The sequence below is a fragment of the Crocodylus siamensis genome, chromosome 13 (genome assembly GCF_052110815.1).
Source record: "Crocodylus siamensis isolate JL-2025a chromosome 13, ASM5211081v1, whole genome shotgun sequence".
Classification (NCBI taxonomy): Eukaryota; Metazoa; Chordata; order Crocodylia; family Crocodylidae; genus Crocodylus; species Crocodylus siamensis.
This window is the reverse complement of record NC_143407.1, coordinates 31,091,934-31,105,237: the sequence shown is the minus strand read 5'-3', so window position 1 is coordinate 31,105,237 and position 13,304 is coordinate 31,091,934. Positions and strand designations below refer to the sequence as shown.

Sequence of the window (13,304 nt, the reverse complement as noted above, 5' to 3'; positions counted from 1 at the left end):
AGTCAGACTTAAGAAGTCCAGAACTGATTATCTCCACCAGGACTGAAGATCAATTACCCAGGAGAGGCTAGACTTGATCAAAGTTGCTGGGGGGGTGGGGGGCAGAGAAAGGGGAAAAGGAGGAGAAACAACTCCTAACATTTTGCCAGAAGCCACATTTTTAATTAAGATACTTGAGGGATCATACTGACTTGTTTCTCTGCAGATGCTCCCCCATCCTCTACAGCAGTGGTTCTCAACTGTTCTTGGACTCAGGGCACTCCTCAGGACTCGAGGCACCTCTCTATAACACTGTGAATTGAGCAGCACCTCATTTCAAAAGCTAATCTATTCATTCCAGTGCTTACCTATTTGCAGAAGGTCTAGGCAGCGAGTGGAGGAGCGACCAGACAGGGAGTATCTATTCACACCTTGCTCATCTCCTCACACTTCCTGTAGCACCCTTCAAAGCATCTCCCAGCACCCTAGCTGAGAATCACGGCTCAACATGTGTGTAGTGGGGCTCTTCCTGCTTCCTTTTGACTCTTTCCTAGCAGCCCAGCAAATGCATCCATCAAGAATTCAGACCCAGAGTACTAAGGATCTTTGACAGAGTTATAGCAACGATACCACTTGGAAGTCTGGCCCTACGTATATAACTGTGCATAGACTTTAAGTGCTCCTGCAAAGGTATTTTGGGTAAATCTGATATCTTTTATTAGACCAACTCAATTCCAACTATTTGACTTGGTCTAATAAAAGATACCGGATTTACCCAAAGAACCTTGTCTGCCTATGTCCTTAGACCAGCATGGCTACAACCTGCACCACTGCAAAGGTACATAATTTATCAGCAGTCCCTCCACAAGACACATAAATATCTTTATCCTCATTTTGCAGGTAAAGACACAAATGTAAAGAGTGAAAAAAAACAGGCCTCAGTGAACTTAAATGACAGTTCTGCCACTGTTTTCGATAGGCCAAGATTTCATCCTCAGAATGAAAGTGGCTCTCCCAAGGCCAAAAAAAGGAAGGAAGGAAGGGCTAATTAGGAGAAGCCGGAGTGCCTCACTTTCAGTCCCATATTTAGCCCAGGAGGCAGTGCTGACTCCTAACCCAATAATATAGCCTTTGGTTTGTAGTGGGTCAAATCAAAATGAACTGTGAAGACAGCACCAGATTCAGAGAGAGACCTCAATTCCAGCCACTCCGTGATACCCTTGCTCTCATCCTGTCACCTGGCCTACTGATCGCTGTGCCTGTTCACACGCTGGACTGGGTATTCATCAGAAGGCAAAACAAAGAAAAGGTGAACAAAACAGCTACTTAATCTAGCAGCAGGTAATACGATAGGGCAGGGACATGGGAAGCAATTATTTGCCTGAAACCAACCTGCTGTCAGTTTAGTCTGCGGCTTTGGCAGGCCCATGTAGACTCATAAAAGTCAACTTAGTGTTTACACCTCAGAGCTTTTTCCAAGTGCCATGGATCTGTTGCAGCCCCTGCCTCCTCTGTGGTTCCAATTCAACTGAAATGGAAGCTTTTTGTAACTACGTAAATACTGCTGGATTTCCTGGACAGACCTTGACTTATCCTGGAAAGAATCAAGGTAACCCAGCTGCGTGCAGTGAGCCTATGGTGACAAAAATGGTGGCTGGGGGAGTGGTGAGAGTAGAGAAGTGCCTAGAGGAGGGACAGGTTCTTAGTTCTGCCACTGGCTTGCTGTGTGGCCTTGGGAGTGTCCCTTACAGGCTACAGAGGGAATGGGGACGCTTGACACTTCAAGATTAAACTACTTGTGCTTCCACTTCCCCATCAACAAACAAGGAATGACACAAGTGCCCATCTCAGCAACGTAGTGTGCAAATCTCAGCTGAACAGCAAGTGTATGAGAGTGTTTAGACAGCAATGGGTTATAACGCTCAATATTAACTTGTTACAAACATAAGAGCAGAGAACGGGCAGGGGATGGGAAGCTGGGAGTCCCATAGTTATTTTCTGGCACTGTTACATGATTCCATAAAACAATGATTTTTAAACCTGGCCAGGGGCTCTTTGTGTTCACCACATCTAAGCTCATCAACCCCAGGTAATTAAGATACATGTCAAAATGAAAGCCAGACAAGTGCAGGAAAGACCAAAAGAAATGCACATGCTCACAAGTCACTGCTTGCCAACTGTATTCAATGTAAAGCCTTAACAATACAATTAAGCAGTGTGAGGGACAGCAGAAGGCACGGAGTTGATCTGGTTTCAGACAAGTATCCACGGAAAGCAGATCCTAAGACAGCAAGTCATAGTTAGTCCCAACCATGAATAATTTGGCATCTTGGACAACAAAAGGTTCTCAGACTAAGACAGGTTTAAAAAATTGGCCACTTTCCAACTCTTTTACAAAATCCACTGCAAAATCTCTTTTTTTTTAAATAAATGTTACTTGTAGTTCAGCCTGTGTGCGTCTGCGGAGTTTAAGGAAACAACAGAGTATGGCATTACAAAAGAAAATGTTAGGCCTGAAATCATTATGAAAAAGTGAAAAACAGGCAACACAGTGCTTCAGAATGGAGCTACCCAAAATGTACAGTCAGGCCTTGGAGTATATGACTAACACAGTACATTTCCAGTGCATCTCTTATTATTATTTGTGTTCTGGTTGCATTCACAACAATGACGAGTCCTTCTTTTCTGACACCATTTTCCAGCTGTAGATCCCAAAGCATTTTATCCGAGAAATATAAGGCACGAATTTCAGTTTTATAGATGGGGCAACTGAGGCATAAGAAGGTGAAGTGACATGTCCAAGGTCGCCCAGGGGGTCAATGGCACAGATGAGGATAGAATCCACGTATCCTATTCCAGTGCTAGCATTTAGAAAACCCAGAGGGTCCTGGTTAGAGAGTCTTGCTCTTCTGCTCAGTCATACCAATTACCAGATCTGGACTCAGGAAAAAATTTCTCTCCCAGGTCGGATGAGCATAGACAGTGGGGAGGGACTTCCCTTCCTCTATAGCAGAGACTATGGTCTTTTTTGTAGGAACTTCTGAGCATGCATTAACCAACTAATTTTGTCACCGGCAGGGCCCTTGTCACCCCTGCTTTTACCCACAGTGTGTAATTGGGTGATCTTGGTGTTCAGGGATAGTGCCTTGCAGCTAAAAGGGCACAAAGTGGAGATCTGGAGGATTCCATGGGTAAATTCAACAGATTGGACTTGATGGCCCAGGAAACCCTTTCCAGTTGTCTGTTGTGACGGGGGGGTGGGAGGCAGGGAGAGGGACAAGACGCAAGCCAGTCAAGAGACAAAGAACCCCAGGGGACAGAAACTGTAGCATAAATCAGGCAGGAAGACAGCGCTGCTGGTCCAGCAGAGAGACCTGCACCTGTGGACAACACAACAAGTTCTCAGCACATCTTTCTGACCTTTGCAATTAATACAGCCGGACATGGAAGATGCACCAGAGGGTTTTTCCCCTCTCTGTTCAATCAGAGATGTGGAACTGTGTTAAGGAGACCCAAGACTTGTTCAACCCAGCCCACTTCTGCTAAGGTAGCTCTTAACTAAGAAACTGAAAAAAAGCTGCGTGAACAAGACAGCAAAAGAGAGGCTGGAGCAAGCCAAGCCAAATAAACACCTTCACTTTAGGAGAGCAGAGAAAGGAAAGTACAAAGGGGGATCATCCAGAGCCCTGGAAAGACAGAGAGAGACAAGTCTATAAAACAGGGCATGGGCATACTCATTAGGACACAATGGCAAGCATCAAATGGCCACTCTCTTGTACTCACTCTATCTACATAAGTGTGTCCACCACTCCACTACTGCTATAAGCACTGATGTTGGGCAAGCATCACTGTATCACGAGTGTAAACTCTTCTACGGCCAAGAAATCAGGGGGGTTGATTTTGTGCATCTGCTCTGGAGGAAAACTTCAGTACTTTGGCTCTGACAGAAGTATTGAGGGCCAGGGCACATCATGGGAAAGTTTCCATGCATCTGGTTGCAAAGTTTCCACATGTCCTCTGTATGCATTTGCTCTAAGCCAGGTCTGTGTTGTGGAAATTTCAAAATAATCCCAATCCTGAGGAACCCTGACATACAAACCAGCAGGTGCAACTGCTGCTGGGAAGTAACAAAAACATAAGAAAGATCAAGAAGAAATAAATGTTAGTAACAAAGCAGGTATGTTTATATTGCAAATGTGTGTGTAAATAAGGAGATAGTCCTGGACAGTTTGTTTTGGGAAACGATCACCACCCTCTCATTAATTCCTTATGCAATCTAAAGTTGAAGGTGGTTGGCAATGTCTTACTCGCACCACATCTGGTAGGCCCTGGTGTCTCTTCTGGAAAAACCTGAAAAACTCAATACTCACAGAATTGGCCTGCACGGGAGTTCACTCCAGGCATCCTTTCCTACTATGACTGGCTGTTATATACCATCCAACAACACATTCAGCTTTATCTACGCTGCAATTCAAAACTGTGTTAGCACAGATCTTAGCATATTAAAATATTTATCATAATATCCAAGCACTTTTCTAACAAGAACCATTTTTTAAAACCAGTTTGAACTCTAGTGTAGACAAGGCCTTACAGCCCATGCATACAGAAAGATTTACCACATAGAGTAGTAACACGTGGTTTCAATAAGGACGATCCCCAACTGAGTGAGAAACTCCTTGGGTTTTGCTGAAGGATGTTAACATGGCTAAAAGCATGATTTCATCCCATCCACACAGGCAAGACCATTATAAACACAATTCCCCAGTACAGTAAATTTTCTAGTTTACAATGGGTCCTTAGAGAACCAAAGGAGAAATATAAAGCTATTCGGGTTATAAATTAAGGCAAGCAATGCCTACGTGGTTTAGATTTCTACACATCAAAAAGGCTGGAAGAGCAGCAAAAGCCACATGTGTGCCTGACGGGAAACAGAACAGACAAGAGCAAAGGCATTAGAGTAACTGCTGGGGAAATGAGGCATTTTGAGATACTTGTGTCAGCTTTGGAAACATTTGGAAGCCACATGTGTGATCACTGAAATCAGGCAGATACTCAGTGAAAACAGCAAGGAAAGATTCTAAGACAAGTGTTGCTGAAACTGGTGAAACATTTTAGGCACCATATTCAATACTGACATGACTGCCTAGGAACAAAGTATTGTTCCTACACCAGCTCAGACCATATAGATCCATCACACTTGCTCTCCTACTGGCATCTTTATACTTCACAGAGATCTCCAGGGTGACTGGCAGGGCTGAGTTAAGAATGTGATTTAATCACTCTACTGTAAAATGAAGACCTGCCCATATTTTCTTCCCTGCCTTGCTCCCCCAGGTTTAAGAACATTCAAGTTGCAACCCAGTAACAAGGTCAACCTGAAAAAAATACAAAACAGATGATGACGGAAGCAGCTAGCCTAATCTCTTGGCAAGTCCAACAAGGAAGAGCAAAAGAAGTAACCGCTGCTCCCTTCAGGGGATCTTACTGTTTTCTCTGCTGTCAAGGAGCAATTCTCTTGATTGTGAGTCATGGCCAAGAACAGTCCTCCATCACGCCTGCCCAGAAGGGTGAAGGCCACTGAGCCTTTGCAGATGGGTGGACTGACCTAGATGGATCTCAGACCAGTCACCTGCCTTCTTGCAATGTTCTTCTACTTCCTGTGACATAGAACTTGAGGCTGTTCAGCCAACATGGACTTCCTGAGCAGCTGAACACAGAGGTCATGGCTCCTTGGCCATGAACCAAAGGCCTCGCCCAACAGGAGTGACAGCGGCTTGTTCCTTTTACTCCTGGGGCTCAAGAGTGATGGGTGTCAGAAAGAGAGTGACATGCTTCCCATTATGTTAGCGTGTCATCCCGACATCTCTAGTCATGTTTGGTTTTTTTGTTATCTGTGTCACAGAAGGGCCAACTGTCTTTAGCACAACTTCGAAGCTCTTTTTTCTATCACCTTCCCCATGGAGACCTTGAAGCACCTGCGAGATATTAGTGAATTAAGGCTTACAACACCGCTAGGTAGCCTTAACGGAGCAACGCCTCTATTTTATGAATCACAGGGGGGCAAAGTCATTTGGCCAAGTGCACGCAGTTCTGGTGACCAAGCTAAGGACAGAACCGCCCAGTTCTCTTGGGGCCCTATGCTGTGCTTTAATCAGCACATTTCCTAAGACAGCAGGTAGTGTATCCAGAGCCATTCCCTCCTCACCAGCTAAGCCATATTTAGAAGCACCCTTGTGTTTCTCTGCACGGTTTAATACAAGATCTGCGCGCACCCCTACATCAACAAATGCACTTCACACAGGGTGTGCCTGTGTCCGGTAGGGAACTCTGGGTAATAAATACAGAGCTGAAAAGCAATATTGCTATACTTAACACTTACAGGAGACTCCAAAAACAGGAGCCATACTTTCATCTCCCTTCCCCCCCCCCAAATAATTCCTTCCTCCTTTACCCCTCCCCACCCCTCAAATCATAGGACTGAGACATCCTCAGTAGCATTATGATTAAATTCCCACTTGGTGGTCGGATGTGGAGACCTCCACTGTGCTATGTACTACACAAATAACAAGAAAATAAGAACCTTTATCACAGAGGCAGCTTGAGCATTTATTAATGTCTGGGTCTCTCTCTCAGAGCAGCAAAGCATACGCTCTTTACTCTGCTAGCTCCGTCAGGAGAACAGTTCCACCTTACAGCTGTGATAGGCTGGCAAAAAAACATGGATCTGGCAAAAGGGATGCAGGAAGAAGGGTTTCTCTCCATGCGGTGCCTAGGTGGATGCATAAGAAGTCAGGGAAGAAAAGGTTCTCCTTCTCTAGCTCTGCGATAGAAAGGGAAAATTGGCATGGCCTGGGTTGAGAGCCTGCATGCACAGCAGGGCCTCCCAAGCAGATTCATACTGTACTATCCCTCCACCCCTCAGCTGTACAATCTATGGCATCTCTACTAGAGCAATCTCAGAACCCAAGCTGCTTTGGAAAACACTCTTCACAGTCCCACAGATTTCATTCACAGGGTGTAAGATGGGGGTGCACCACTGCAATCATTTAGTTCAGTGATAGGAAGCTGTGGCATGCAAACTTGCCATGAAATTCTTTGAAGGGTGCTGTGGGATGACACACAAAGTTAGCACTGTCAAGTGTGCAGACATGATTCATGAGATAAACCCAAGAATTTCAAATAGGAATCCAAAGTGTTGAAAACATTCTGGCCTGCTGTGGGCTTCCTGAATTCTCTGCAGCAGAAGAATTGGTCTACTATTTTTTCTGTAGTCAACAAAAATAGTGAAAAGTAAGAACTGGTATTTTCTAAGGCAGTGGTTTTCAACCTGTGGTCCATGGACTTCTGGGGGTCTGCAGAATATGTCTAAGAGGGGTCCGCAAAAGATGACTATGATCAATTAAAATTACGTGAATACCCACACTTACAATCCACAGGGGTCTGCACTTCCATTCACATTTTTTAGGGGTCCACAAATGTAAAAGGTGGAAAGCCACTATTCTAAGGGGCTCCTTTAATCTAATGAGATGGAGAACCCCTGATCTAGCCTGGCCCCCTGCATAACAGAGGCCACCGGATGTCCCTGAATTAATTTGTTTGATCCATAGCATCTCTTTTAGAGAAACACCCAAATCTTGTGTATTTTGCTGTTCTTACCTATTCCTTTAACCAGGTCACTCCCTCGCCCTTGTTCTGCTGGTTCCCCTTTGCCCCACATATCCAGTTTGAATGACTGGTTCTTCTCTTTCAGGTCTAATGCCAGACTAGTTACTACATATTTCTCTGACCCAGTTTCCTTTATCACTGATGCTCCCCAACCCTCTCCACATGGCCTGTTATGCCAGCCTTGCTACCTCCTCTTACAGCAGCTCTAGCAGTAAAGAATTGCAGGATGGTAACACCCAACAAGGCCTGGAGGCTCAGTGCACTGGCTGCTGTACAAATATGGCAGAGACAGCTCCTGCCTAGAAGAGTTTAGCGTGGGAAAGTAGCACCATTAGGCTTCTTTCCTGGTGCTCCTGTTTGGGAAGTCCTCCCGGAACCTACTGTCATACCACCCTGTGCAAGCCTCTCCCTTGAAATCATTTCTGCCACAAAGTCTCTAAAAAAAGCCTGGCAGCCAAGATGACTCAAAGCCTCACTGACCTCCATCACTCTTGTCCCCTTCTCAAACTTACTACCATTGCCCTGCCCTGTGCACATGACCTTTGCTTGTTGTGGCACGCTGAACAGAGCTTGCAGGCTGTGGCAAGAGCTGTATCTTTGTTCTGAAGAAGTGGCTAGCTCATTTCTGGGGGCCTGAAAAAAAAATACCCCACTCCCCATCCCAAGAGGATGATCGCATGATGAGCTGCACAGCCTCACACCCCACCTCATGAATCCAGTTTGTTCCACTGGCACATGGTGATCAGAGTGTGTTCGTGAGGCACCACAATATTCACGCCTACCAGGGTGTAAGTCTGAACACGGAGACTGTGAAGCAGACACATGAAACAAACCCCTTTTTTTATTTTTTAAAGCTGTGCTGCTCCCGGGTGTAGGCATGACGCTTGGCCTCAGCAATGTTAGCCCCAGTGTAAGAGGGGGTGTTGTGATAGTCTGCAGGCTTACACTGGATATTTTCCTTCCTTAGTTATCCCGGAAGCTTTTCCACCCATTCCCTCCAAGCTGCCCTTCTTCATAACATCCACTATCTCCTGCATGACTCATCAGTGAAACAATAGATTTTCAGCTACATCCCACAGCAATGACACACAAAGGGAACCGATCCTTGCTTTTGCAGCAGGTATACTACCAGTGCCATAGAGCTAATGCTGCATTACAGCTCCATCACCCTTTACAACATACAGACAGAAAAACACACATAAATGGGAGAAACGAGACTGCATAGCATAATTTTCAAGAACCTGGTTTTAAAATTCAGTGAAATTCACTGTATTAATGCTCCCCCCCCACACACACACACACACACGCGCGCGCGCGCTGCCTTTTTCCTCCGGAAAAGGTCAACCTTGTTCTTATAGGAGTGAACTGCATTTGGATTAGGGTCAACAAAGAATATAGAGAAGGCACACAGGAAAAGGGTGGCATCCCTGCCAAGTAGTATTTGCTTGCTAGCTATCTGCAATTATGATGATTCGACCACGCTGCTGAAAAGATGATGCATTGGAAGCAGGGTTTCCCTACGCTATTACTTAACCCAGCAAGTCTAAGCCTCCACAGGCCTGCCCCGCTCTCACAATGGTCGGAAAGGCCCTGCGAGTTGTTTTTTTATTCTGAACTAGATTCACGGTGGAAGCTGTTTGCATGAGATTTCCCCAGCCAAAAACAGCCACAGGAAGTATGCTGAAGTGAAATACCCCCCACGCTGCATCAATTCTTTATCGGTCCCAGGAAGATGATTTGAAAGCTGCCCTTAAAACCGATCCAAACACAAAGGGAACCTCCCTAGGAGCAAGCGGGAATCCCTGGATCAGCCCGAAAGAGCCATGGCGCGGAGTATAATGGAGGTTAACACAGTATCGATTTCACCACAACTGTGTGCATGTGCGAGAGCAAGGAACAGGATGTTTGTTAACTGCAGGCAAGAATGAAACAGTCATGGGGAGTGCAGACGGGGGGAGGGCGGGGGGAGAATATTCAAATATTCGTGGATGACCTATTTTTTATTCGATTTTCAGGCTGTCGGCCCGGAACAGCTCCCTCCTCCCAGCCCCTGCAGGACCGGGTAGCTGCCATAGGCAGGCCGAGAGCGGAAACCTCCGCCGGGAGCCCCCCTGCCTCCTCCCCCGCCCGCGACCAGAACGAAAGTGCAGCGGCTGAGCAGCCCCGCAGCGCCCCGGAGGGCGGGGCCCGGCGCACGTGGGAGGGGGCGGGGCCTACACGTCATCCGCCCCCGGTTGGAACGAAGGCTCTTGGAACGCGGCGACACGCAACATTCCAAGGGGGAGGGGCGGCCCGCGGGCCGGGCCCGGCTGCCCACGAGGGATCCCGGGGACACGGGCGCCCCGGCCCTGCACGTTTCCAGGAAGGGAGGGGACACACACACACGCACGCACGCACGCGGGAAGGAGGGAGGGAGGGAGGAGGCCGTGTGCAATGTATCACACGCGAGGGAGGGAGGGAGGAGGAACTGCCGCGTATCATCTGACACTCCGTGTCATTGCATTATGCAAAGGCAGCCTCAGCCCGCTCCGCTGGAGCCCTGCCACCGCCCTAAGCCCACGACCGCGGAGGCAGATCCGCCCCACCAGGAAATGCGAGCCCAGGCATGAGCCTGCTGGCCAGGAGAACAGCTTGGGGGGGGGTGCGTTTTTGACGCATTGAAGCCCCGTGTCTCCCAACCCATTCATGATAACCCGTTTGCAAGAAAGAAAGAAAAATAACCCCATGCTTCCATGGCTACTTACTTTCCCATGCGACTGTTTGCATCGTTTAAGCAAAGAGGAAGACCTAATCAAGAGTCTGTCTGCAGCCTGCGAGCCAGACAGGCTCCGGGATCAGAGGCCGCCTACAAGTCGAGCCGAGCCGGGCTAGCCCCGGCGGGAGGGGAGCGGGTCTCCGGGAAACCCAGGCTCCCCCGAGCCCTTGCAAGGATGTGTCAGCACCTCCCTCCTCCGGGCTCCGCTCCCACCCCGCAGAACAGCCCGAGCCCCTGCCTGCCACCCTGCTTTTATTCAAGGGGGGAAGCATGGTTTCACCCCCGCCCTTGCAAAATCAGCTCGGAAAGCAAGAGGCGCCCTGCACGCCCCGGCCCCGCAGCCGGGTTTCGGGCCCCGAGAAAGGCGCTGCCGCTTCCCCGCCGGCGGGAAATGGTGTCCTGTGTCTTTAAAGAGCTCGGATCCCGGTTTTCCGCGCTGTCCCCCCTTACCACGTGTCTTCTGTTGTTGCTGGGCTTGCCATTCCAGAAACCTGGCTGCTTCCAACAGCGTCTCAATGCTCATCTCTCGGGCTGCCTTGCGGTGGAGGGGCCACAATCCCGGAGGCTCGGATAGAGGGGGTTCCTTCGCCTGGTCTGTCCCCCCGTGCAAAAATGCCCCTGCAAAGCACCCCCCCAGCCCGATCCCCGGCGAGTCTTGCAGACAAGAAAAGGGTTTGCAACAAGATGGCGATGAGTAACAGAAACACAACAAGGAAAAAGGACTGACACTGCCCTGGGCTACTACAGGCGGGCGGCGGGGGAAACCCGGCCTGGATCCCCGCCGCTCGCCGGACTGGGGCTGTGCGCGCCGGGTGCAGGGGTGGAGTTAACCCCGGGGCGAGGAGTCTGCTGGGGGCAGGTTGACTCCTTCTTAAATCTCTCTCCTGTATGGATTTCGTTTTGCCAGTGGGTGCTCCAGGGAGAGCCTACGCATCTCACCTGCTCAGGCCGCATGATTTCGAACTGATTTGACCTGGAACATGAAATAGAGTCATAGTAATACATACACAAAATCTCACCCCTCTTGCAAACCGTCCTGTCTAGGGCTACACCCCTGTGTCTTTACCAAGGTATATTGCAACCGGGAAGCAAATCTCACCTCTCCTTTAAACTGTCCTGGCTAGGCCTAGCCCGGGGGTAGGCAACCCCCAGCACAGGAGTCAGAGTGTGGCACAGTCACAAAGGCATTTTGCTTGGCACGAGCCCCTTCACTGCCACTATAAGGATCAGGCCCCTTGTGGCTCCCCCACCATCGGTTCCTGGCACACCAATATCTTGCAAGCTGAGTTTGCAGGTGTTCTTGGCACTCTGTCCAAAAACATTGCCATCCCCTGGCCTAGACCCTATGTCTTTACCAAGATGTATTGCAACCAGGAAAAAAATCTCACCCCTCCTGCAGCCCATCATGGCTAGGCCTAGACTCTGTGTCTTTAGGAAGTTTTATTGCAACCTGGATTTGCTGTTGTTAGTGATGGTGGGGGAGGGACCTCAGGAGGTCACATCTAGTCCAATCCCCTGCTCAAAGCAGGACCAGCCCCAACCAGATCATCCCAGCCAAGGCTTTGTCTAGCCAGGTCTTAAAAACCTCCAAGGATGAAGAGCCCACCACCTCTCTTCCAGTGCTTCACCACCCCGCTAGTAAGAAAGGTTTTCCTAATATACAGCCTCAACTGCCCTTGCTGCAACTTGAGCCCCAGGCTCCTTGCTCTGTCATCTTCCCCAACTGAGAAGAGTCGCGCTCCATCCTCTTTGGATCCCCGCTGCAGGGAGTTGAAAGCTGCTACCAAATCCCCCCTCCGTCTCCTCTTCTGTAGACTACATAAGCGCAGATCCCACAGCCTCTCCTCAGAAGTCATGTGCCCCAGTCTCTGAACCATTTTCGTTGCCCTCCACTGGACTGCCTCCAATTTGCCCACATCCTTTCCGTAAAGCAGGGGTGCAGCTGGATCCTCCCACTGGAAGCTGGCCACTGGGAAGCTAATTACAAGACTTGCAGGGTGTCTTGTCTGAACGGCGTTGGACAGGGTTGCACCCCCTGCTACACAGGCCCCAGGCCTCGGGGACAGGCCAATAGCAGCCTTAGGGGAGGGCAAACCAGGTGACCGCCAGAGGCCCCACACTTGATAACAATAAATTACACTGAATATGTGTTTGATCACTATTGTATTAAGATACTTTCATTGCTATTTCATGGCTAGGGTGAAGCTGAAAGTGAAAATGTCCGAGTTGCTTTCAGGCCATCAATATTAAGGGGCCTCAAATGACTCTCTTGCCCAGGGCCCCAACAAGCCCCCGGGCAGGGCTGCAGGAGGGAGGGGGCGCCACGAAGGCCAAGGCCCGGCAGGCGCGTTTGGGAGCTGGCAGCGCTGGGCTGCCCCGAGCAGCGGCGGGGTAGAGACGGGCGCCCAGCCGCCGGGCCGGGCCGGGCCGGGCGGCGGGGACTCCGGCGCCGGGTTTTGCAGCGGATCCTCCCCCCGCACTGCGTTTGCATCCTATTAAAATATGTCACCCGGCTGCGGGCCAATGGGCTGGGAGAACAACACGGCATGGAGCAGCTCCACATGGGCGCCCTGCTCCGTGCGCCACCCGCGGCGCCCCCTTTAAAGGGCCCGGCGCCCGGCGCTCCCTGCTCGCCGCCGGCGGCTCCCGCAGCGGGCACGTGGGCCGGGGAGAGCGGGGCCAGGTCTGCAGGGACCCACGTGGGTGCTGCCCCGAGGGAGGCGGCGCCGGGGTCGGCCTGGGTCCAGCATCGCCACGTTTCCCGCCCCCGCCCGGGCAGCGGGACCGGCGCGATCTGCAGAGACTGCGCTGCCCCGGTCCGAGAAAGTGGGGCAGGGAGGGACGGAGGCGGGCTCATCCCTCTCCAGCCCCTCCCGGCGTCGTGCATCAGCGGAGACAGCCGCCA

At 49.9% G+C, this 13,304-nt stretch overlaps 1 protein-coding gene across 3 annotated transcripts in view; it reads right to left on the bottom strand.

The window, feature by feature from the left end:
- Positions 1-11,110, bottom strand: part of MNT (MAX network transcriptional repressor) — a 65,132-nt gene extending 54,022 nt beyond the window's left edge. For 2 of the 3 annotated variants that reach the window (XM_090025857.1, XM_090025858.1), the window contains exon 1: positions 10,850-11,110. In XM_090025857.1, the coding sequence (XP_089881983.1) occupies positions 10,850-10,922 (73 nt within the window). In that variant the 5' untranslated portion in view covers positions 10,923-11,110. Of the gene's footprint in view, positions 1-10,388; positions 10,584-10,849 lie in introns of those variants that run through there. The other variant, XM_090025859.1, reaches the window with a different exon arrangement.
- Between the last annotated feature and the right edge of the window lie 2,194 nt (positions 11,111-13,304).